This window comes from Amblyraja radiata, chromosome 32, assembly GCF_010909765.2.
Source record: "Amblyraja radiata isolate CabotCenter1 chromosome 32, sAmbRad1.1.pri, whole genome shotgun sequence".
NCBI lineage: Eukaryota > Metazoa > Chordata > Chondrichthyes > Rajiformes > Rajidae > Amblyraja > Amblyraja radiata.
Window position 1 is genome coordinate 16,605,488 of NC_045987.1, and position 24,299 is coordinate 16,629,786.

Consider the following 24,299-nt stretch of genomic DNA (forward strand, 5'->3'; position numbering starts at 1 on the left):
GAGAGGGGGCAGAGAGAGAGGGGGGCAGAGAGAGAGGGGGAGAGAGAGGGGGGGCAGGGAGAGAGGGGGCAGGGAGAGAGAGAGAGGGGGCAGGGAGAGAGGGGGCAGGGAGAGAGGGGGCAGGGAGAGAGGGGGGCAGGGAGAGAGGGGGGCAGGGAGAGAGGGGGGGAGGGAGAGAGGGGGGCAGGGAGAGAGGGGGGCAGGGAGAGAGGGGGCAGAGAGAGAGGGGGCAGAGAGAGAGGGGGGCAGAGAGAGAGGGGGGCAGAGAGAGAGGGGGGCAGAGAGAGAGGGGGGCAGGGAGAGAGGGGGACAGAGAGAGAGGGGGACAGAGAGAGAGGGGGACAGTGAGGGGGACACAGAGAGAGGGGGACACAGAGAGAGAGGGGGGGCAGAGATAGCGGGGGGGGGACAGAGAGAGAGACAGAGAGAGAGGGGGGGACAGAGAGAGGGAGGCAGAAAGAGAGGGAGACAGAGAGAGTGGAGCAAAGAGAGAGGGGAGCAAAGAGAGAGGAGTCAGAGAGAGAGGGGGAGAGTGACCACATTGTGAGCTTGCTGGATTTTTCTGGGGAGTCTGGAAACAGTTTCCCAAAGTTTTTAATCCTTAATAAGCTGCATATTTCCTTGTAGATTGCAGGGTTGAACTGGAAGCCAAATGTGATCTTGGCTGCATCATTTCTGAATGAAGAAAACTTGGAGAACAGAATCTATTCCTACTTTGCAGCAGCAACTACACATTGTCAGTTGTCAAACACTGTCCAGATATTAACTGAAAGTACCAAATAAATGCAAATCTCTCTGTTTCTTTTTCCGTAGGTAGTTTTAGGATGAAACACAATACGATACGATAGACCATTATTTATCCCAGGAGGGAAATTGGTCTGCCAACAGTCAGGAAGCACTAAACAAGGCACATGAAACATGAAATTAAATTGATGAGTATAAAGTCCAGGATTGGGGATGTGGATGGATTTGGGAGGGAGGGGGGGGGGGGGGGGGCGGGGAGACAGTCTACCCAGTATCTTTGGTCTACCCCACGCCAAAAGGTGGAGGAGTTGTACGGTTACGACATTGTATTTAGAAGAGACTTACGGAGAAGGCCGACCAGTCTTCATTTGTATTTCTCCACAGGTAAATGGTCGGCAGGCCAGCAGGACCAGGAAGTCCAGGGGCACCTGTCTGCCCCTCACGGCCCCTGACCCCCGGATCACCCTGAAATAAACACAGCAACACACTTTGACATCAATGTTCACCGGATATAGAATGTGGGGTTGACCTCTCCCGAAAGTAGGCAATAAATATGATTGGATTTCAGATGAAAAGCATCACATTTTGGCAGCAGTTTAATATATTCAATAAGCCACTTTAAATCAACTGGAAGGCAATAAATAATTGGGCTTAAAATAAATGAAGTGCATTTTCAGCTGATTAGCAACTTCAGAATTAATAGTCAATAGACAGTAGGTGCAGGAGTAGGCCATTCGGCCCTTCGAGCCAGCATCGCCATTCACTGCATTCATGGCTGATCATCCGCAATCAGTACCTCGTTCCTGCCTTCTCACCATATCCCCGGATAGCGATCTTTAAGAGCTCTATATAACTCTCTCTTGAAATCATCCAGAGAATCGGCCCCCACTGCCTTCTGAGGCAGAGAATTCCACAGATTCACAACTCTCTGGGTGAAAAAGTTTTTCCTCATCTCCGTTCTAAATGGCCTACCTCTTATTCTTAAACTATTGCCCCTGGTTCTGGACTCCCCCAACATCGGGAACATGTTTCCTGCCTCTAATATGTCAAATCCCTTAATAATCTTATATGTTTCAATAAGATCCCCTCTCATCTTTCTAAATTCTAGTGTATACAAGCCCAGTCGCTCCATTCTTTCAGACATATGACAGTCCCACCATCCCGGGAATTAACCTTATGAACCTAAGCTGCACTCCCTCAATAGCAAGAATGTCCTTCCTCAAATTTGGAAACCAAAACTGCACACAATGCTCCAGGTGTGGTCTCACCAGGGCCCTGTACAACTGCAGAAGGACCTCTTTGCTCCTATACTCAACTCCTCTCGTTATGAAGGCCAACATGCTTTCATCACTGCCTGCTGTACCTGCATGCTTTCTTTCAGTGACTGATGAACAAGGACTCCCAGATCCCGTTGTACTTCCCCTTTTCCTAATTTGACACCATTCAGATAATAATCTGCTTTTCTGTTCTTGCACCAAAGTGGATAACCCCACATTTATCCACATTTAAACTGCATCTGCACACTCACCCACCCTGTCCAAGTCATCCTGCATCCTCATAGCATCCTCCTCATAGTTCACACTGCCACCCAGCTTTGTCATCTGCAAATTTGCTAATGTTACTTTTAATCCCTTCATCTAAATCATCAATGTATATTGTAAATAGCAGCGCTCCCAGCACCAAGCCTTGTGGCACCCCACTAGTTACTGCCTGCCATTCCAAAAGGGACTCGTTAATCCCTACTCTTTGTTTCCTATCTGCCAACCCCCAATACCATGTGGTCTAATTTTGCCCATTAATCTCCTATGTGGGACCTTATCAAAGGCTGTCTGAAAGTCCAGGTTCACTACATCCACTGGCTCTCCCTTGTCCATTTCCCTAGTTACATCCTCAAAAAATTCCAGATTAGTCAAGCATGATTTCCCCTTTGTAAATCTATGCTGACTTGGACCGATCCTGTCACTGCTATACAAATGTGCCGCTATTTCATCTTTTATAATTGACTCCAGCATCTTCCCTACCATCGATGTCAGGCTAACTGGTCTATAATTCCCTGTTTTCTCTCTCCCTCCTTTCTGAAAAAGTGGGATAGCATTAGCTACCCTCCAATCCACAGGAACTGATTCTGAATCTATAGAACATTGGAAAATGATCACCAATGCGTCCACGATTTCTAGAGCCACCTCCTTCAGTACCCTGGGATGCAGACCATCAGGCCCTGGGGATTTATCAGCCTTCAGTCCCATCAGTCTACCTATCATCATTTCCTGCACAATGTGAATTTCCTTCAGTTCCTCCGTCACCCTAGGTCCTCTGGCCACTAGTACATCTGAGAGATTGTCTGTGTCTTCCTTAGTGAAGACAGATCCAAAGTACATGTTAAAATAAAGATTAAATTAAAGATTTTGTTGTTGCTTCCTTTGCAAAGACTATTCTTTCATACCCTGAGTATCAGCAATGGGGGAAACACCACTTAAGATGAATTTCAGTGCAGAGGATTATCTACTGTTAGGTCTATTCAGTTGAAGATCGACACAAGAAGCTGGAGTAACTCAGCGGGACAGGCAGCATCCCTGGAGAGAAGGAATGGGTGAAGTTTCGGGTTGAGACCCTTCTTCAGTGGTTAGGGATAAGGGAAACGATACATATGGATGATGATGTGGAGAGGTAAAGAACAATGAATGAAATGTATGCAAAAAAATAACGATGATAGAGGAAACAGGCCATTTTAATCTGCTTGTAGGGTGAAAATGACAAGCAAGTGCGACTTGGGTGGGGGAGGGATAGAGAGAGAGGGAATGCCGGGCTACCTGAATTGAGAGAAATCGATAATCGTAAGCTGCCCTGGCAAAATATGAGATGCTGTTCCTCCAATTTGCGTTTAGCCTCACTCTGACAATGCAGGACCCATTGAATCATTTGTGGATTAAATAGGGCAAGTGTTAGTGGGGGCAGGGAAGGAGGAGGCAGGGGAACTGGAGGAGAAAATGAAGGCCTAAAATGTCAGAGAAATGATACATGTATCTGCTTGGACATGTACATGCATAGAAAAGGTTTAGAGGGATGTGGGTCAAATGCAGGAGAATGGGATTAGCTTAGAGGGGGCATCTTGGTTGGCATGGACAAGTTGGAAGGTAGGGCCTGTTTCCATGCTGTATGACTCTATGGTAGATGTTCTGCATGGGAATGCCTTCAGTTCCCTGTGAAGGTGCCAGCAGGTTGGAGGATCGTCCAAGGGATGTATAAACGTGGAAGACCCCCAGGAAACAACCAATGACAGGTATATGGAGAGAGAGGGGAGGAGCAGCTGCAGGGGACAAAGGTAAGATAGAATCCATTACCTTTGGTAAGATGCAATCCATTACATTCCATGAACAGAACATGGGTCGGTACAGTGCAGGTAGCAGAGCACCAACCCGCAATATCTGATCCAACATGATACCAGATTAAACTAATCATTGCTGCCCGCACATGATCCATATCCGCATTTTAGCTTCGAGATGCAGCATAGAAACAGGCCCTTCTGTCATAATGCCACACAGCATAGAAACAGGCCCTTTGGCCCAACTTGCCCACACCGACCAATGTGTACCATCTACACTAGTCCCACTTGCCCACATTTGGCCCACATCCCTCGAAACCTGTCCTATCCATGTACCTGTCTAATTGCTTCTTAAACATGGCGATAGTCCCTGCCTCAACTACCTCCTCCAGCAGCTCGTTCCATACACCCACCTGGCCACTGCTGTGTTGATGAGAGGCTCTGCAGCCAAACAGGCATCAATAAAAGGTTTTAGTTTCTTTTATATATTATAATTTCAACAAAGATACCTCTAGGAAGGGACACTTTGCTTCAAAAGGCAGGAAAGACGTAACATGAGGTGGACAGGATGAATTACAGCCAAACTGCTCCACATGCCTGTATCCATTGTGGACATTTCAAATGCTTAATTCAGATCCCACAAGTGATTTCATGTAAAACATAATCAGTGTTATAAACGCCCTTTATGATTTGTTTTCCTTAAGGTTACAACTCACTTTATCTCCTTTAGGTCCTGGTTGTCCAGGGTCACCCTGATTTTGGGAAGAAAAAGAAAAGCAATGTGAAACCCAATAAACGCAAACTCCTTCAATGAACTCCGAATTTTCATTTGATATTAAAACATCGGAATGAAGTTTGAAGCCAACTCGAGCACATTATTTTCTTGAAGGCACAATTTTCACAGTCTGTGGTCCTTGTAATGTGGTGGTTGACATTTGTGCAAGCAGCCGCAATGAATGTGAACCACAGCCTCCAGATGACATTCATGCTGACCTGCTACCAAGATGCTATTAGTTCCAGACTTCAGAACAGAAATGACTGGATTCTGTATTATTATCAATTTGTATCACCTTGCAGCAGCTTAGATATTTAAAGTACGACTCATTGATGAATTTCTGAATGTGGCAGGAGCATGAAACTTTCAACAGGTCGATGATCCTATAATCATCTGCATCACCTGCAAGGCTGTGCTCAAGGATTTTAAACCGTTGCATGCCTTAGAAACTTTAAAATCATGAAGCAGCAATTCAACAATAACCGTTTACGATCCTGGATGCTTTCATCTAGATTCACCATGAGCAACAATAAACAATATGTACATACAGCAGTTTAAACATATACTAATTTATCACAGATAGATATTAATGTTAATGATGTTGCACAGTAAAATACTCATTCTAATAGTCACAATGAAGCAATGAGGCTAGAGTACAAGATGACACTAACATCATCTGAGAAGGCCCGTACTTCAGTAAAAAAATTATTATTGTATTCATAAAGTCATTGATATAGAACAGTATAGCATAAAAATGGGCCCTTTGGCTGAACATGATGCCCAGTTAATCTCTCAGCTGCCTATCCATGATCCATATCCCTCTATTCCCTGCACTTCCATGTGCCTATATCAAAGCCTCTTAAACGCCAATATCGTAACAGCCTCCACCACCACCCATGGCAACGTGTTTCAAGCCCCCACCATTCTCTGTGTAAAATGAAGACATCTCCATTAAACATCCTGCCACTCTAGCTCTGACCTCTAGTGTTGGACGTTTCCACCCCAGGAATAAAGGTTGTGACTGTCTACCTTATCAATGCCTCTCATAACTTTAAATGCTCTGATCAAGTCCCCTCTTGATATGCTTGCATGTATGAATTTTCATATGGCTTTCGATAGAATACTGAGAGGGGATTATTCAGAAGTTAAAGGTAATGTAACATGGATGGAAAGGCAAGTAAATTTAATTTATAGCAGTATCTGCAACTTCGAAATACTTCACAGATTGTAACGTGTAATAAGGGATATGGAGCAACCAGAGGCTGTGAAAGGTACACGTCACAGAAACAGTTTGTCCATGCATGAAATCCCTCCTTCTGTGAGGTAAAATTCTAAAAAATACATCTTGTCGCTTGCATGAAAGGGAAGCCAATATTCATTTTAGCAATGAATGAGTGATAACTTCATAATTACAGGTGCAATTTGTATTTTACTTTGAAGTCACGTGAGTGACTACGTGAAGAACCCCGCTTACGACGCATGCGTGTCATATCGCTACACGCATTCGAACTCGTCATCGCTGGAGGAAGGACGTTCCTCCAAATCGGCAGGGGTTGAAACTGCAACAGGAACGTAAGGGAACTTCGTTTTCTTTACTTACCCTTTTTTTTATCTAGAAGGCTGATGAAGCTGGCTGGGGAGAGTCTGCAGATTTGCAGGCAGCCAGCAGCGGCCGAGGCCCGTTAATTTCTTTTAAACAGGAACGGAGCCGACTTTAGCGCCAGGACAACGGTCGCTGGAGCAGGGGTTCCGCAGGTCTAAAAATAGCGGCGAGCGGTCAGTGCCCGAGAGCACTGAGTACACGTTGGACCCGCTGGAGCACCGCGGGGGGGGGGGGGGAACAGACAGCAGCAACAGGCTGAACTCCCGTAATGGGAATACCTGTGCCAGACTTACCCTCCCCCCCCCCGACTTTTGCTCCCGTTTTTTTTTCGCGCCCGACTTTTGCTCCCGACTTTCCCTCCCGATTTTTGCTCCCAACTTCGCTCCTGCGCCGGCCCCGGCTGGTCGGGAGAGGTAGGCATAATCAGAGTCGTTGACTTCGAGGAGTCCGACTCTGAATAGCCGCGAGCGACCAGTGCCCATGCGCACTGGGGGTCGGTTGGAGGGGTTGGCCACGAGCGGACAGAGCAGCAGGGAGCGAGAGGCACAGTCTCCCAATAAGGGAGCGAGTGCAAATCACACCAAAACGGGTGGAAGAAAGAAAGAATCAGCACCACCATCTCCCGAAAGGGAGCGAGTGCAAATCACACCAAAACGGCTGGAGGAGCTCCTCCATGGTGGCAGTCCCAGAAATATGGAGGCTAGCCACAGTGGGCAAAAGGTAAGTCCCACAGCGGTGCCCCGTGTGGGGCCGCAAGATATCTCTTACTCCTCGGAGGAGAGTGGGCAGGACCAAATTTGGTCAGACCCTGACCAAGGCACAGGTTTACATAACCCTGAAGGAGGGGAGAAAGTGGACTCTGCATTTCACTCTGTGTAGGAAATGGACAGAGCAACGCGTAGAAAGGCTGTAAAGAAGCTGCAGGACGTCAGTGGCGAAGGTGCCGGGGACCTGCAGCAGCAGCCGCTGGCACAGGCAACTTGTATGGAGACATCAGCTGTGCTGGATTTAAACCCCGCGCCGGGGAAAATCAAATCCTAGACCGGGCTAGAAGGCAAAGCGCAAAGTACATCACTGCGAAAGTGATGTGGAGAAACAGCCTCCGGATAATACTTACCGATACCGAAGTAAGGATGAGCAGCTGCAGGATATAGCGCAGCCAGCAGCGGCCACTTTTGCGGAGCTGGGAAACCGGTACGAGTGGCTGCAGCATGTTCGGCCGTCAGCGACAGGTGCCGCGGAGTACCGGGACTGCGAGCAACGGCACAATTATATGGGGCGGCCGGGAGCGACCAGTGCCCGTAGGCATGGGGACCGGCTTCGGCAAAAACCGCGTGCGACTAGTGCCCGAGAGCACGAAGGTCGGCAGGAGCGGTTGGATAAAAGTACATGTCTACACATCACCTGCAAGCCAATACCTTTGCTGAGGTGTTGGCAAGACATTTACCTCCGGGAAATTGTGGGGCTCTGAATGTGGCCAGTGTTAACTGAAGTATTTGGAGACACGTTAGTCAGGATTCTGGCTTTGACCAGTTAGCCTTACTCACAGGAGTGCTTTTGTTCCCCTGAAACAGACATTACTGGAACAGACATTACTGTGTAATCCTGAGATGGGAATGCTATCTATCAGGAATTGTATTGGACTGCTGGATCCTTTAGTCTTAGCAGTAACCAAAAACATAACAGGACAAGATATTGAACCGAAAGAAAGTTCTAAAGTCCTATCAGCGGGACATTAACGGCCGCACTATTAGAAATAAACATGACACTAGTTCACCAGGATGCACTGGCCTTATATGCAAACCTGGAACCTCCCAAACCACTGACATAGAATGTGGAGGTTGTGGCGGCTCCCAAGGGTCGTGCCACCTTAGTGTCGAACCCCTCGGCACAGGAGTGGTTCAGTCCGGAGGCGGCCCTTAGCCGGAGGCTTTAAAGGCTGGGGTTTGGGTGCCATCTTTCTCTCGTTTGGTCTTCCCTACAACCGGGAGGATCAGAATAAAAAGTGTCTCTCTCTAAACACGACTCCGTGCTTTATTCCAAGACACACGCCACATTGGTGACCCCGACGCTCCATTGGCGTCATGATGGAGAACAGAGAAAGCCCTACCTCCTCACAGGCCGGCCTGGCCCTGTCTCTGGACGCGGTCTCCGTTAAACTGCCCAAGACACACGCCACAAGGTATTCATTACTTGCTCCTTAGTTCAGCATGTACTGAACTGAACGTCATTCAGACAAGGAAGCAACAAATTGGAGCATTATTAAACTACGTACACACATTATAGATGTTATGGAGACATCCAATAAGAATCACAGAAATTTGTGTACTAAATATCCTTATCATAATCTGGGTAGAAACTTACCGACACCACGTGACTATCTGGCCAACTCTATTTGTAAATTGAATTGAATTCTTATTTTATTCAGACATTTAGGTCTGAACGAAATGATATTGCCTGCAGCAATATAAGAATAAACAACATATTATAAACAACGGTGGTAGAAGGCAGAACCATTCATCACCATCCATCATAGACCTAACTTACTGGTTCTTTCTAGCAACATGGAGAGTTACCCATGTTACTATCTATATTAACCTATTTATTTATTGTACAATTGAAAGCACCTCTTGTACACCTAGGACTGACGGACCATAGGCGGAATCCTTTCAGCGGGTCGCAGACAGTCCATTCATTCAACAGTACTTGGTATTCTCTAGAAATAGGAAGTACGTTCATAACTATTATCACCCACAGATCTATAAACAGCCACCTGTTCTGGAATTCCTGGCAAGCCTCCATTACGATGAGAGGCTTAGTCATAGTACCACAATTGCGCCAGGAGTGCTCTGTCTACATACCTGTCGAAGGTACAGAGCGACATTCTGTGGGGACACACACACTGGTAACAAAACTCATTAAGGGCATGTTAAAATTAATCCCCAAGAACTAGGTACATTCCTATATCGGATGTGAGTTTTGTACTGACCAAGTTAAGAAACTGGTCTCCAGCTACAGCTCTGTCATTACAGAAACTGATTATGTAAACAGTCATGCTGATGGCCTTGGTCACGGCGCAAAGAGTCCAGTCACTACAGAAACTAAGGCTGGACAACATGATGATTTCAACAGGGAATTAAACCTGTCACATCAATCAAAGGGTCAAACCGAACAGACAGGGGTCAGCAGGCCTAAAAACAAAGTACAGAGCCTATACGACAGATGGTCGTTGCTGTATTATAACTCATTTACTATCATACATGAAGTATGCTAGATCATCAGAGGGAAGAAATGTCACGTTTATCAGCTACTAATAGCCACTCAAAACAGTGACAGTCCAGATCATCTCTAAATGGCTAAGCTAGTCCTGACAAAGGCTGGAGTGGACTCTAAGGAGAAATTAAATCTTACTCCATCAGGGCTGCAGCTACATTGGCAGCTATGAAGCTGGACGTACCAATGGACAAAACCCTCAAGACAGTAGCATGGTCAATGGAGGAAACTATCCAACGACTTTATAACAAACCAGTTATTAAACCTGGAAGAATTGCAGAAACAATTTTAAGTTCTGCATATAATTCACCGCATAAATAGGGGCAATAATTGGAATTAATATTTTACAGTTGGGTTTCAATATCGTATTATGTTTAATGATGTTAACATCATTCTCCCCACAACCAAGGCAGTTGTGAAGCATGGACTCGTTCCACGGCATGAGGTCACAGAGCTTTGAAGTCTTCACGTAGTCACTCACGTGACTCCGAAGTAAAATAGTAAGATTAAACGAGAACTTACCAGTTTGAAGTTTGATCTGTATTTTATGAGGAGGAACTTTGAGGGAATACGTGCCCTCCGCTCCCACCCTCGATTAGTCATATCTTAAACTGGTATCTCTTTGATAATCTTACTATCTTAGGTCATTATAGTGTTTCTGTGACCTCACACCGCTGCTTTGAAGGATGACACGCATGCGTCGTAAGCGGGTTCTTCACGTATTCCCTCAACGTTCCTCCTCATAAAATACAGATCAAACTTCAAACTGGTAAGTTCTCGTTTAATCTTACTATTTTATTTCATTTAATAACATTACTATAACAACATTTAAAAGAACGACACAAAGTGCTGGGGTAACACAGTGGGTCAGGCAGCCTCTCTGGAGAAAAGGGATGGGTGATGTTTTCAGATCGGGACCTTTCTTCAGACACGACCCAAAATGTCACCCATGCTTATTCTCCAGAAATGTTACCTGACCCGTTGAGTTACCAGCACTTTGTGTCTACCTTTGGTATAAACCACCATCTGCAGTTCTTTGTTTTTAACATTTTAAAGACATTTTGACAGGTACATGGATGGCAAAGGTTTAGAGGGATTATGGGATAGACGCAGGCATGTGGGACCAGCCCGGTAGATGGGACATCTTGGTCGGTGTGGGTAAATGGGGCTGAAGGGCTTGTTTATGTGCTGTTTGACTCTATGAAAATAGATGTTTGCCCTGAACATGTAATTTATTCTATCAAAACAAGTAGTAAACTTCAATGCCTGTCTGCTATAACGAGTAAAGCTGCAAGTTTAGACCTTGTCATATTCCACCAGCCACCTTTAATGAAGCCAGCAATTTGCTGACTCAGTTAAAATGCAGATAAAGAATTTCAAATAAAGATGCTGATGAATCTATTCATAGCGTTGCGCAGCAAGTGTGTAAAACACCTCCGAACCTTTCTCTTTGAGATAATAACAGTAAATGTCAAATCAAAAGAGAGTTGGCATGGAAGATGGGCATGGACATAAGCTGGAACAGTTTGAGTAACAAAAAATAAATAAATGCAACCACAACTTCAACCATGTGCAGTAAAAACATCTTCAGGGAAACTTCACTGAGCAAACTTTTCTCTTAATTCAGTAGTTATGCCAACACAATTAGAATCGTGCATCTTGATTTCTGGGGAAAACAATGTTTAAGGAGTACTGCTCACTGAAAATGTGGGTTTGGATTCGAGTTGTTGACTCTGCGCATAGCTGAATAACTGGAAGGCATGTAACAGGCGGCTTCATCGCGGCTACTCTGTTGTGCCTTCATTTGTTCACCATTCATGGAAAAATAGGGAGAGGAGTAGGCCATTCAACCCTCTGCAAGCACAGCTCATCCTTGATCTCTAGACCTTATTTCCACTCCTTCACCAAACCTCAGATGCATTTTGTGTTGAGAAATCTATCTTCCTAAATATGCTCCACAGCCTTCTGAAGTAGATTTCCACAGGCCCACCAGCACTCAACTTCCTCCTAGCATCTCATCCTGAACCCTGATGCTGTGATCCTGCATCCAGAACTTCTTCCCTCTCCTAACCCACTCGCTATACCCAGCCTCTAATTCTTCCAAACGCCTTTTAATACCATTGATCTGATCTCTCCTCATATAAAAAATTTCATCATCCCAATAGACAGTCTGATGAACCCAAGATGTACTCATCTGATGGTAAGTACATCTTTCCTCAGGTGAGGAGATGATAACTGCACAATTCCCAAGGTGGTCTCACAAAGGTCATGTATAACTGTAGTAAATATCCTTCCTTGTGAATCCAAAAGCTCTTGCAATAAAAAGCTTCCTTCACTCTTTGCTGGACTTGCAAGCTTGCTTTTGTGCAAGAACACCTAGGTCCTTTTGTAATTAACATATCCCCAACTAACACCATCTGAACACTAATCTGCCCATTACATTTATCTGCCTCATCCTGTAACTTCCATACATTTTACCTCTCAACGTTTAAATTACCCGGAGGGCTATTTGCATCCTCTTCACAAACCCATCCAGTTCCATGTCATAACGTAACACTTAAGGAGCAACTTTGAAAGACTTAGATCTCAAATTCAAGAGAACGAATTTTCATCTGAGTCAATGTCATAGAACGCGTCATTAAGACTGCTGAGAGGATCACTGGCACCCAGCTCCCCAGACTGGAGGACATCTACCGGACCCGCTGCATCCGGAGGGTCAAGGGCATCATTACAGACAGCACACACCCTGCACACTGCCTCTTCACCCCCCTGCCCTCAGGAAGACGATACAGGACACTGAGCGCCCGCACGACAAGACTAAAAAACAGCTTCTACCATAGAGCTGTGACACTACTGAACTCTATCCCCCTCCCACACTGATTCCCCCCCCCTCTCTCACACACACCCGCCCATACTCCTATATGTTTATAGTCTAATTTTTTTATAGTTCTTTTTTAAACGTATTTTTATACTCATATTCCTGTGCAGCTGGAGGACTGCTCCAACAAAATGTCATTGTCTTGTACAATGACAATAAAGATTATCTATTATTATTATTATTATTATTATTATTATTATTATTATTATTATTATTATTATTATTATTATTATTATTATGTCATAGTATAGAATAGAACACCTTCATTTTGCTCTTTCTTGTTCTCAAATAAATTGTTAAAACCCAGATCTAGTGTAATATGTTACTAGTGAGGAAACAGCTCATTTACATTGCAGAATTTGCTGTGTAGAGTGTATGTAGGTTACGTTAAAGTGGCTTAAACCAGTTTAGCTAATAAATAGAACATTCATTGCACCATCACATTGGAATGACATAAAACGAGTTTGATCTGTAACGCTAAAGTTATGCATTTTGATCTGTAAACCATTAAGATAATGAAAATCAGTTTTATCCCATTATTTCTCCTTGCGAGTAAAAGCCTGTTTGCCACATTTCTATGGCATTAAGGACTTGTCTATCGCAGTCACTTCATCTTGAACCCTGCACAAACGTTGTCAGGATGAATGATTTCCTCTCTTTATGAGTTAATATTAAGGACTGGTGCTCTCACCATTGATTTTGACCTGATCACATCATAAAATGCTGCAGACATAAATCAGGGACCGAGGTACTTTGAATTTTAAACTTTTCAATGAGGTTATTTGATGAAATGAGATTTTGAAAAGAAGTTTCAAATCCTAAAGTAGTTGCAGCCATATGATAATCTCGGACTTCATAAAACACACGATGCAATAACTGCTACGACATTTGGAATAATCAAAAGATACATTGAACTCAAATATAAATTAGCTTTATGAAGTGTGGAGCCATTTTCTTTATGGAATTGCTTTTTCTGCTATATCATTTGAACATTATCAATTTCCTGTCTCATTTTGTTGATAATCCCATTTTTGTTATTTAACTGAAAATAATAGGTAGCATTCAGAAAGAAAGGCTAAAAGGAGAAATAGTTCAAAGGAGCACTATCCCGAGTCTTGCATTACACTGCGTTTGAATCACATGGCACTCACTTACAGCTACAAAAATATCCACGTTCGAATCATTGGAATGTTTGCAATTATTTCACCTCCAATGTTGTTTTTATTGCTCAGGTTGCTTTTTTGTTGACTGGTGCTTGAACTGGCACTCCCCCTGAATGCCCCTCCCACTCTAACACAGGCATTCCTCTGTGTGAGCTACACCCTTGGATGTTCAAGGAATCTTTCTTTGGTCAATATCTGGACTTGCAGTATACATGTATTGTGGAATCTAGCTTAAACACTACATGTTGGAGCTGTGACTGTACAACACTCATTCATTGTCTCGGCATGGTGAAGTGTAAACTCGCATTTGCTCATCAGTGAAGTGGAATTCATTGCCACAGAAGGCTGTGGAGGCCAAGTCAATGGATATTTTTAAGGCGGAGATTGATAGATTCTTGATTAGTACGGGTGTCAGGGTTTATGGGGCGAAGGCAAGAGAGTGGGGTTGAGAGGGAGAGATAGATCAGCCGTGATTGAACGACGGAGTAGACTTGATGGGCCGAATGCCCTCATTCTACTCCTATCACTTATGATTCTGAAGTGCATCTCCGACCAGCAAATGGAGTAATAAAGCAAGGATGTGCCATGTGGGCAGACATCGGCTCACTATGGCCATTAAACCATTTGCACCGACAACCATCTTGCATAGATTGGGAAGTCCTTGGCGGACTATCAAAGCGACCTTGCAGTCCCTCTTGTCATGGTCTGCTGGCAACTCACTTACCCTTAGGCCAAGTGGCCCTGGTGATCCGGTTGGCCCAGGCGCTCCGACCCTTTCACGTACTTGCTCTTTGTGACGTTGATGGATCCCTGCTTGGGACGAACTGCTCCGTGAGGTTCCCTGAAGTTTGTCACTTTCCCACTGTGCAGTCTCGTCTGTGGTCTCCATCTCGTAGATCTCTTTGACGGAAGCAATTTCTCCTTTGGCCTTCTCAGCCGGATAATGATCACTGTTTAGATCAATAACCACTTCATTCAGTCCCTTGGAATCTGCAGCACTTCCACTGACAAGATCGATTGGCAATATGTCGTTACCCTGCTGTGGGTCAGTGTCCTTCTGCACCAACAGGTTGCCTCCAGGCGTGTGAACATGGGATGGGTTAGGTGTAAAGTCTATGTCAATTATTGGAGTGGGTGACATCACTGTGGGATTATCGGAAGCAACCAACCTACTGTCCAGTTTTGGCTGGTGGAGTGTAAAATCTCTTCGATCTTCAACTGCTAAGTAGAACTCCTCATCAATTAATTCATTAAGTGCACTGGAAGTCCTTATATCAGACCTAGCGTCATTCTCTTCATTAATTTCATTGCGTTTAACATCAGGAGTCTGGGCAAAAGCATTTGAAACCCCCGTAGGACTGTGTGGGAGGGAGGTGTCGCTGAGGATTGTGCCAGGCCTGCCTGCTCCTGTATCTGTGAGTTCATTGTAGGGGAGATTCAGCAGTTCATTGCTTCCAAAATGATCGGATTGAAGGGGGCGCCTTGACCAAGAGTCTCCATGCACTGTGTTCGTTCGAGGTTGACCTGCCGCTCCTTTGATCTCAGTCAAAGTTGGTCTTGTATCCATTCCACTGGTTATGTCCGCAGACCCCTGTAGGAAATCAAAGCCAGTCCATGAGAAACCACTTCCACAAATCACAAAAGTTCAGTTTGGAATTATCAATGCCCAGAATGTAACTGCTATCACAGAGTGAAGACCAGCATTTTTTGGAATCCTGTTAAATGTGAAATTATGCATGCTTTTACCATAAGCCTAAACAAAAAAAGCACTGGAGGAGCTCGGCAGATCAGGCAACATCTGTGGAGGATCCATCCATTCCACTTCACAGCAAATAATTTGACTGCTAATCATTGAATGACTGCTCAACCTAAAGCAACTAACCAATATCATAATGTTATATGTATTCATTTGCTGGTTGATTAACTTCAAGAAGTCCTGCACTAGGGATGAATCAATGAGATCAAATGATTTTGGTGATGAAAAACAGATTGCTTTCGTTATTCACATTTAAAATTTAAATATTTAATACTTGCAGGAATTCATCATATTTCAGCAAATAAGACTCAACATCAGTTTTCAACTAAATCCAAGTGTCAAGTTCTTACTCTCATTTGCAGGACACTGCAAAGCTGGATAACTTTATCTTAAGAGACAATCCCATTTTACTTTGTGGTAACTTTTAGATACCTGATGAAAGTAGAAACTAAAAATGGCTTTGTTTTTCTTTATCTTATTTAAGTTTGCATTGGCAGCTTCCTTGCCAAAATTCTGAAGAAACAGATTATAAAGGGAAGCTTCACCATGGTGCTGCGAGACTGAATCAGCACATCAAAGCTGTAAGCTGAAACATACAGAATGACGCAACTGAATGGCGCTTTAAGTGAAGGTCACTTTCAAGCCCGCACTTTACAATGTTCTTGAGGTAATGTTCCAATGAATGAAATCCATTAATGAAGTTCCAGCAGTGTGTTTTCTGACTGGTTAAAAACAATTTGGAAAGTTTCAAATAAAAGCTATTTTAAAATGTTCCTGAACATATTTCATAATCCGTGCATGGAGAGTTAAATTTGGGGCCAATTCCCTTCACTGTATCGCAAAGATTAAACATAGAAACACAGAAAATAAATGCAGGAGTCGGCCATTTGGCCCTTCGAGCCAGCACCACCATTCAATATGATCATGGCCGATCATCCAAAATCAGTACCCCGTTCCTGCTTTCTCCCCACATCCCTTGATTCCTTTAGCCCTAAGAGCTAAATCTAACTCTCTCTGGAATACATCAACTGGGATGTCACTTATTTTGTCATCTTAAAAGCCGACCCCAAGAGTCTGCCCAGGTTTCTCAATGACCAAAGGTAAAATCCTTATCATGAGCGTTAATGTCCCTGCATTTGAAGGATAGGTGGCAGTCGCAACAAAACTTGCCCGAAACCAAATATCAGTGACTTTTTCCAAAGATGCAATTTTAAGGCAGCAGAAACTCCAGTTCCTGTACTTCAGACTTTTGCGATCCAGTAAAACCAACTGTCGATCTCTGTTTGATTTAAATGGCTAATAAAAGCATTTATGGGGAAGTGAACTTCTCAAGTAAAGGAATCATTTTCAACACAGTCGCTTGATGCCACGCAAAGAAGTGTAAATTCTCTCTGTGGCAGCTACAGTATGATGGACATATTACCCAGGGGCGGGGGGAAGGGGGGGGGGGGGGGGGGGGGGGGGGGGGGTGGGGAGAGGTTTAATAAGAACCTGAGGGGCAACTTTTTTTTACACAATGTGTGTATGGTACGAGCTGCCGGAGGAGGTAGTTGAGGCAGATACTATCACAACATTGAAGAAACATTTGGACAGGTACATGGATAGGGTAGATTTAGATGGATATGGGTCAAATGCAGGCAGGCGGGACTAGTGTAGATGGGGCATGTTGGTTGGCAAGAGCAAGTGGGGTCGAAGGGCCTATTTTCACGCTGTATGACTGTGACACTGTGCTTTGCACAAGATGTTGAGCCCTGGCCTAAAATCAACCAAGTGCACCCTCTACATATTGTCAGTGTAATGCTGACTTCAATTAAGGAGATGAAAACATAGCTGACCTGACTCAGTTTTAAATATTTCATTTTATTATTGTCTGTAGAAGCAGCTACTAACAAAATGATGATGTATCATCTGGAATAATCGTTACTCTGTAATATTTGACATAGATGGACTTTGGTAATCTCTTTGCAAAAAAATTCATTGCATTTTGGAAATCATAAGTGTATTTCCTTGAAAACATTTGTTCATTCTGGGATGTGTAATTGCTTCCAGATTTGGTGATACATCCTTAAGCACAGAAGAACCTTGTTATGTACCTACGTTTACAAGTTATACATATGTTCCCACTTATGAATGTTTCCATGTTGTTAATCCTGAACATAGACATTGGCATCACCAAACTCAACTTCCTGTTACTGAAGCCATATATTTTGGGCTTTATCACTGATGACATCCGTTGTCGTTAAGGAATTTGGGAGATCAACCACTTTTCACCGGTCACAACCTGTCTGGAGCCTTTGAAGCAGTGAACCTCATCATCTACCTTCAATAGCTGTCCAATAGTACTCAGTTGGGCAGGATTTTATTCACTTCTTCGATCCTAACTGAGTCAGTCATGGGCAAGTGATCACCTTTATCACCTTCCACCACAGTGAGGAATGTTGAGTCCACTGTGGGGATGTTTATGTTAAATTTATTGTGTATTGTGTTCTTTTTTACTTGTATGGCTGTATGGTAACTCACATATCACTGTACCTTAATTGGTGCATGTGACAATAAATGTGAACTTGAACTTTAACTTACTGTTGCTTCTTCCACACAATGAGACAGGAAGCATTGTCTCACTTAAGGCAGCACAGAGGTGGAGTTGCTGCCTTATAGCGCCAGAGACCCGGGTTCGAACCTGACTACGGACATTTGTCTGAACGGAGCTTCTACGTTCTCCCCGTGACGTGCGTGGGTTTTCTCCGAGATCTTCGGTTTCCTCCCACACTCCAGACACGTACATGTTTGTAAGTTCATTGGGGGCTTGGTATAAATGTAAATTGTCTCTAGTGTGGAATAGTGTTAGTGTGCAGGGACCGCTGGTCTGCGCGTCTCGGTGGGCCGAAGGGCCTTATTCTGCACTGTATCTCTAAACTAAATTAAACAATTTCACCTGCAATCTCCCATATATTTGTTGGTATAAAATCTCCTCTGTATCCATCCTTATCTCCCTCTTAGTTCCCATCTGCAAATTGCCCAGTGCCAATTACCACGTGCATGCTGCCAACATCCATCTTTTTTCGTATCAAAAATAATTTATTTAATTACTATCAAGATACAAGACCAAACCGTGGTGCCACACCCACCACCATAGTACAAAATCACCAGGTTATTCAGACACTAAATTTCCAAATAACTATGTTACAATCCTTACAAATGTACTAAATAACTACGATACAACTATGTCCTCTCTAACACCACCCGGGCATGGATGTAGCCCCGGTAAAGGGGCAAGCATCTGGCTCGGGTAAAGCCCTCTTCCGCCTGGCACCGTGACTCGTGGATGGCCAGCTTGGCCAGGCCTCCAACATCCATCTTGGGCGCCCACATATCAGGACATCTATAATGGAATGTCCAGGAACGAAGATGGTGCAGAAAATGGTGGACATTGCCTGGTCGAAAAGAAGTAATGACCACCACACCATCAAAGGCATCTTCAGGAAACACAGCCTGTCTCACGAAGGCTGCTAATATCCTGATGGTAGACTTTGGTGGTAGACTTGCTGCCTAATGCCCCTGTCCCACTTAGGAAACCTGAACGGAAACCTCTGGAGACTTTGAGCCCCACCCAAGGTTTCCGTGCGGTTCCCGGAGGTTCCCAGAAGTTTTTGTCAGTCTCCCTACCTGCTTCCACTACCTGCAACCTCCGGCAACCACCTGCAACCTCCGGGAACTGCACGGAAACCGTGGGTGGGGCACAACGTCTCCAGAGGTTTCCGTTCAGGTTTCCTAAGTGGGACAGGGACATTACAGCACCAAAGACCCAGATTCGATCCTGACTATGGGTGCCGCCTGTATGGTGTTTGTGAATTCTTCCCGTGACCATGGGGTTTTCTCAAGGTGCTCCGATTTCCTCCCACACTCCAAAGACCTGCAGGTTTGTAGGTTAATTGGCTGCTGTAAATTGTCCCCAATGTGAAGGATAGAACTAGTGTTCGGGGAGCGCTGGTCGTGTGGATTCGGTGGGCCGAAGGACCTGTTTCTATGCTGTATCACTAAGCTAACACAACCTAACCTAAACAAGTTCATGAGATGCACGTGAAAGAGAAAAGCCAAAATGCTGCCTATTCCTACTTGCCCATGACTTATTCTAGTACTCACCCATTGGTAGTAAACAGGAATTCAAGATTATTGGCCTAATAACACCAAAAATTGCAATATTTCTCCAAGTAAATATGGTCTGGAATACCATCTCCTCCAGGAGATACTGTGGCGTTTGAAGAATAAAAACAGAAAATGCTGGAAACACTCAGAAGGTCAGGCAGCATCTGTGGAAAATGGAGATGATGTTTCAGGCCAAAGACTATTTGTGAGAACTCAGGCACATCAAGCTTCTTTGGATGAGGACGGACAAACAACTGGGCCTTTGTGCACCAAAGGCTCAAGTCTCAAGTGGGCCTCTGGTAGACTTGGAAGGTCTCATGATCTTTCACGGTTCACCACTGTTAAGATCTTTGAATTACTGCTCCTCTTACCCTGGTTATAAATAGAGAATGGGACTGAACGCATCACACACGAGACCAGGCTACTTCCTGGTCGGTCCAGCAATATACCACATGAGAAGATCTATCTACCAGCAGAGTCACGAGCTCACCATTCCGATTCACCAACATTGTCAACTAATACAATATGCCTCTTGTGTTTCCCAGATACAAGTCATATACTGGATCACTTCAGGTCATAAAGACATAAGTGATAGGAGCAGAATTAGGCCATCTGACCCATCAAGTCTACTCCGCCATTCAATCACGGCTGATCTATCTCTCCCTCTCAACCCCATTCTCATGCCTTCTCCCCATAATCTCTGACACTTGTACTAATCAAAAATCTATCTATCTCCGCCTTAAAAATATTCATTGACTTGGCCCCCACAGCCTTCTGTAAATCAGTAAAATTTCATTGCTTTAGATCTATCCATGTTCGCAAAGAACGGGTAACATTGTTCTCCTGAAGCGAATATTTATTATATCAGAAAACATTTTACATAGTTAACCACCGATAACTAAATATCCAATAATATCCAAGAAAATTCACAGAAAATAAAGCATTTCATCTCAGTAATTCAAAGCAGAAGTCAAATGCTCATGGGATTTATATTATTGATATGATTTACCATTTTTGCTTTGAAGTGCGGGCTGGTTATTTGATTCCCAAGATTGTAACTATTGCACGTGATACTGGACATTTGTAAAATAACAATAAAAAAAGAAAGAATGCACATATAATGTTTCTTGGTGAACATTGGAAGTCGAGGGGAAACTAGATAGAAGCATATAAAATTACAAGAGGCATGGTTAGAGTACACCATCAGAATCTTTATCCCAGGGTGGTAATGTGGAAATGTCAAAGTCACATGGGTTTAAGGTGGGGAGGGGGGGGTTGTATTTAACGGAGATGTGTGAGGCAAGTTTTTTTGTATAGATGTTGGTGGGTGCCTGTAACGTACTACTAGGACTGTTGGTGGAGGAAGATACGATAATGTCACTTAAGCGATGTATAGATAGGCACATGGATATGCAGGGAATGGAGGGATATGGATCACGGATCACACGCAAGCATGAGTCAAGAGTATTTTATTGTCAGATATCCCAGATAGAACAATGAAATTCTTACTTGCTGCAGCACAATAGAATATGTAAGCATAGTACACTGTAAACAATATAATAAACGAGAGAGAAAAAAAATTCAGTGTGTGTATATATACACACACACATACTCACAAGTACACACATATATTTGACATTCAAATTCCTTGTATGTGAATACTTGGCCAATAAAATTATTCATATATATATATACACACACACGCACACACAAGCACACACAAAAACAAACAATAATAGTGCAATAATAACAATAATAGTCTATTGTAATTCACAGCTTATTTGAGGTTGTAGTGTTTAATGGCCTAATAGCTGTAGGAAAGAAGCTTTTCCTGAACCTGGACGTTACCATTTTCATAATCCTTAATCATTAAGTCTGAAGAAGGATTCCAACCCAAAATCTCACCCATCCTTTATCTCAAGAGTTGCTGTCTGACCCGCTGAGTTACCCCAGCGCTTTATGTCCATCATAATCTGTGACATTCATGCACGAGGGGAAATGTCCATTGGGATTTTACGAACAGGAACCACAGAGTTGCCCATGTGTGTGGTGCACAACACTCTCAAACTGTCCAGTTCCACACAAACATCTTCCCACAGCTGTTAAAGTAGGAGGCATTGTGAAAACAAATGCACTGCCCATTTATGTTGGATGAGGCTTGTGCTACAGATGAACAGCCAAGACTTGAATTAAGAAGTTATCTGTTACAATAAATGCTCCATTAATAAATAAACTGCTGAGAACAAAATATAGATCAATGACACTGATGCCAAGAGTACCCAGATGGAATGCACATTTTGGATTTTGGAAACAATAACACAATATTTTCACTGATTTTAAGCCTTTACCTCTGATTGTGCCGAGATAACATTGTTGGCTTCACGGAAGTCAGGGCCAGGGAAGGCAGGCTCATCTTCAGAAGTCACCTTGCAAGTTTGATTGTACCTTGTGCAATGCTCCTTGGCTTCAGTTGGCTTTCCCATAACAAATAGCAGTTGTTGAATTTGTCCCTAAAGGGAAATAATTTTTTGCACATTATGGCCAGTGTAATATTTATGTGTCGAAGCTGCACTTCTCATCATGAGTGCAATTAAAAAAAAATGTTAATGCTCCCATTGACTTGTGATGTGAAACTGAAGACACGAATAGGATGAAGAGAAGAAATCTCATCCAAATGGGCCTGTCCCACTTACTCGACTTTTTCGGCGACTGCCAGCAACATGTTGAAAATTCAGCGGCGACCAGAAAGACGCTACGACTTTTTGGGTGACTGAGGAGACTACTCACGACCATACAGTCGACACCCTGGCAACATGTCGCGGGGTGAAGCCTGTATGGTCGTGAGTAGTCGCCCAAAGAGTCGTACCTTGTTCTGGTCACCGCTGGATTTTCACCAGGTCCTTCAGTCCACCTAGTCAGCACCGACCAGCGATCACCCCGTACACAAGCACAATCCTACAGACTGGGGACAATTTACAGAAGCCAATTAACCTACAAAACTGTGCGTCTTTGGAGTCTGGGAGGAAACTGGAGCACCCGGAGAAAATCCCACGCAGACACAGTGAGAACGTACAAACTCCATACAGACAGCACTCGTAGTCAGGTTCAAACCCGGGTCTCTGGCACTGTGAGGTGGCAACTCTACAACCGCGCCAGTGTGCTGCCAAACATTAAAGTATCAAACAAACAGCACATTCCTCATGGAGAAGAAATTAGAGTCCTAGCACCTAGCACCCTTCATTCCGCAATCCCATGCCCAACATGAAGGTGCCAGCTTCACTGACCCCATTTACCAACGTCTGAAAATGGTAGGGTGGTAAAGAAGTCACCTGACATGCTTGTCATCGTAGGTCTGTGCATAAAGTATTATGCAAATACTTTTGTAAAGTTACATTTTGTTGCAACTTTGCAAAACGTCACATTTATCTCACCAGGGGTACAGTATATGGTTCTGGATGTCACACAATAGGACATAAGTGGTTGTGCTGGAGAGAGCACAGAGGACTATAATTATGGGGAGAAATTGTGATATCAGGGCTCGTTTACCCTGAAGTGATGGAGGCTGGGGGGGTGACATGACAGAATTCTATATATGATTAATTATTGCATGCAGTTCTCGTTGTCCCATTACAGGAAGGGTGTGGAGGCTTTGGAGAGGGTGCAGAAGAGGTTTACCCAAATGCTACCTGGATTAGGACATATTAACATTGAAACATAGAAAATAGGTGCAGGAGGAGGTCATAGAAACATAGAAACATAGAAATTAGGTGCAGGAGTAGGCCATTCGGCCCTTCGAGCCTGCACCGCCATTCAATATGATCATGGCTGATCGTCCCCAATCAATAACCCGTGCCTGCCTTCTCCCCATATCCCTTGATTCCACTAGCCCCTAGAGCTCTATCTAACTCTCTCTTAAATCCATCCAGTGACTTGGCCTCCACTGCCTTCTGTGGCAGAGAATTCCACAAATTAGGTTGGACAGACTTGGATTTTTTTTTACCCTTACGTGTCATCGGTTGAGAGGAGGTCTGATTGAAGTATATAAATTTATGCGAGGCATAGATATGGTTGACAGTCAGAACATTTTACTCAGGAGGGAAATGGGAAAGACTTGGCTGCGTGGCTTTAAGGTGAGATGGGCAAAGTTCAAAGGAGATGTGCAAGGAAAGTAACTTTATTTGTTTGTGGATGGTGGTGTGTGCCTGGAACCTGCTGCTGGGGATGGTGGTTGAGGCAGATAAGAGAACAACATTTAAGAGGCTTTTTAAATAGGCGCGTGAATATGCGTGGAATGTAGTGATATGGTTCTAGCTGATGACATTAGTTTATTTGGGCACCATGTTCAACACAGACATAGTGGGCTGAAGGACCTGTTCTTGTACTGTACTGTTCTGGAACATAGAAAAGTACAGCACAGGAATGGACCCTTCGGCCCACAATGTTTGTGCTGAACATGATGCCAAGTTAAACTAATCTCATCTGCCTGCACATGATCCATATCCCTCTATTCCTTGCACATGAAGCCTAAAAGCCTCTTAAATGCCATTTGTTTATCTGCCTCAACCACCACCCCTAGCAACACGTTCCAGGCACACACCACCCTCTGTAAAAAAAACAAAAAAACTTGCCCCGCATGTCT

At 44.0% G+C, this 24,299-nt stretch overlaps 1 protein-coding gene across 2 annotated transcripts in view; it reads right to left on the bottom strand.

Moving 5' to 3' along the window:
- LOC116991000 (collagen alpha-1(I) chain-like) overlaps positions 1-24,299 on the bottom strand; it is a 196,726-nt gene that overhangs the window by 108,942 nt on the left and 63,485 nt on the right. The window contains exons 5-8 of one of the 2 annotated variants that reach the window (XM_033049253.1): positions 22,009-22,170; positions 14,483-15,349; positions 4,783-4,818; positions 1,090-1,209 (exon numbers count right to left, since the gene is read on the bottom strand). In XM_033049253.1, the coding sequence (XP_032905144.1) occupies positions 1,090-1,209; positions 4,783-4,818; positions 14,483-15,349; positions 22,009-22,170 (1,185 nt within the window). The remainder of the gene's footprint in view (positions 1-1,089; positions 1,210-4,782; positions 4,819-14,482; positions 15,350-22,008; positions 22,171-24,299) is intronic. The other variant, XM_033049254.1, reaches the window with a different exon arrangement.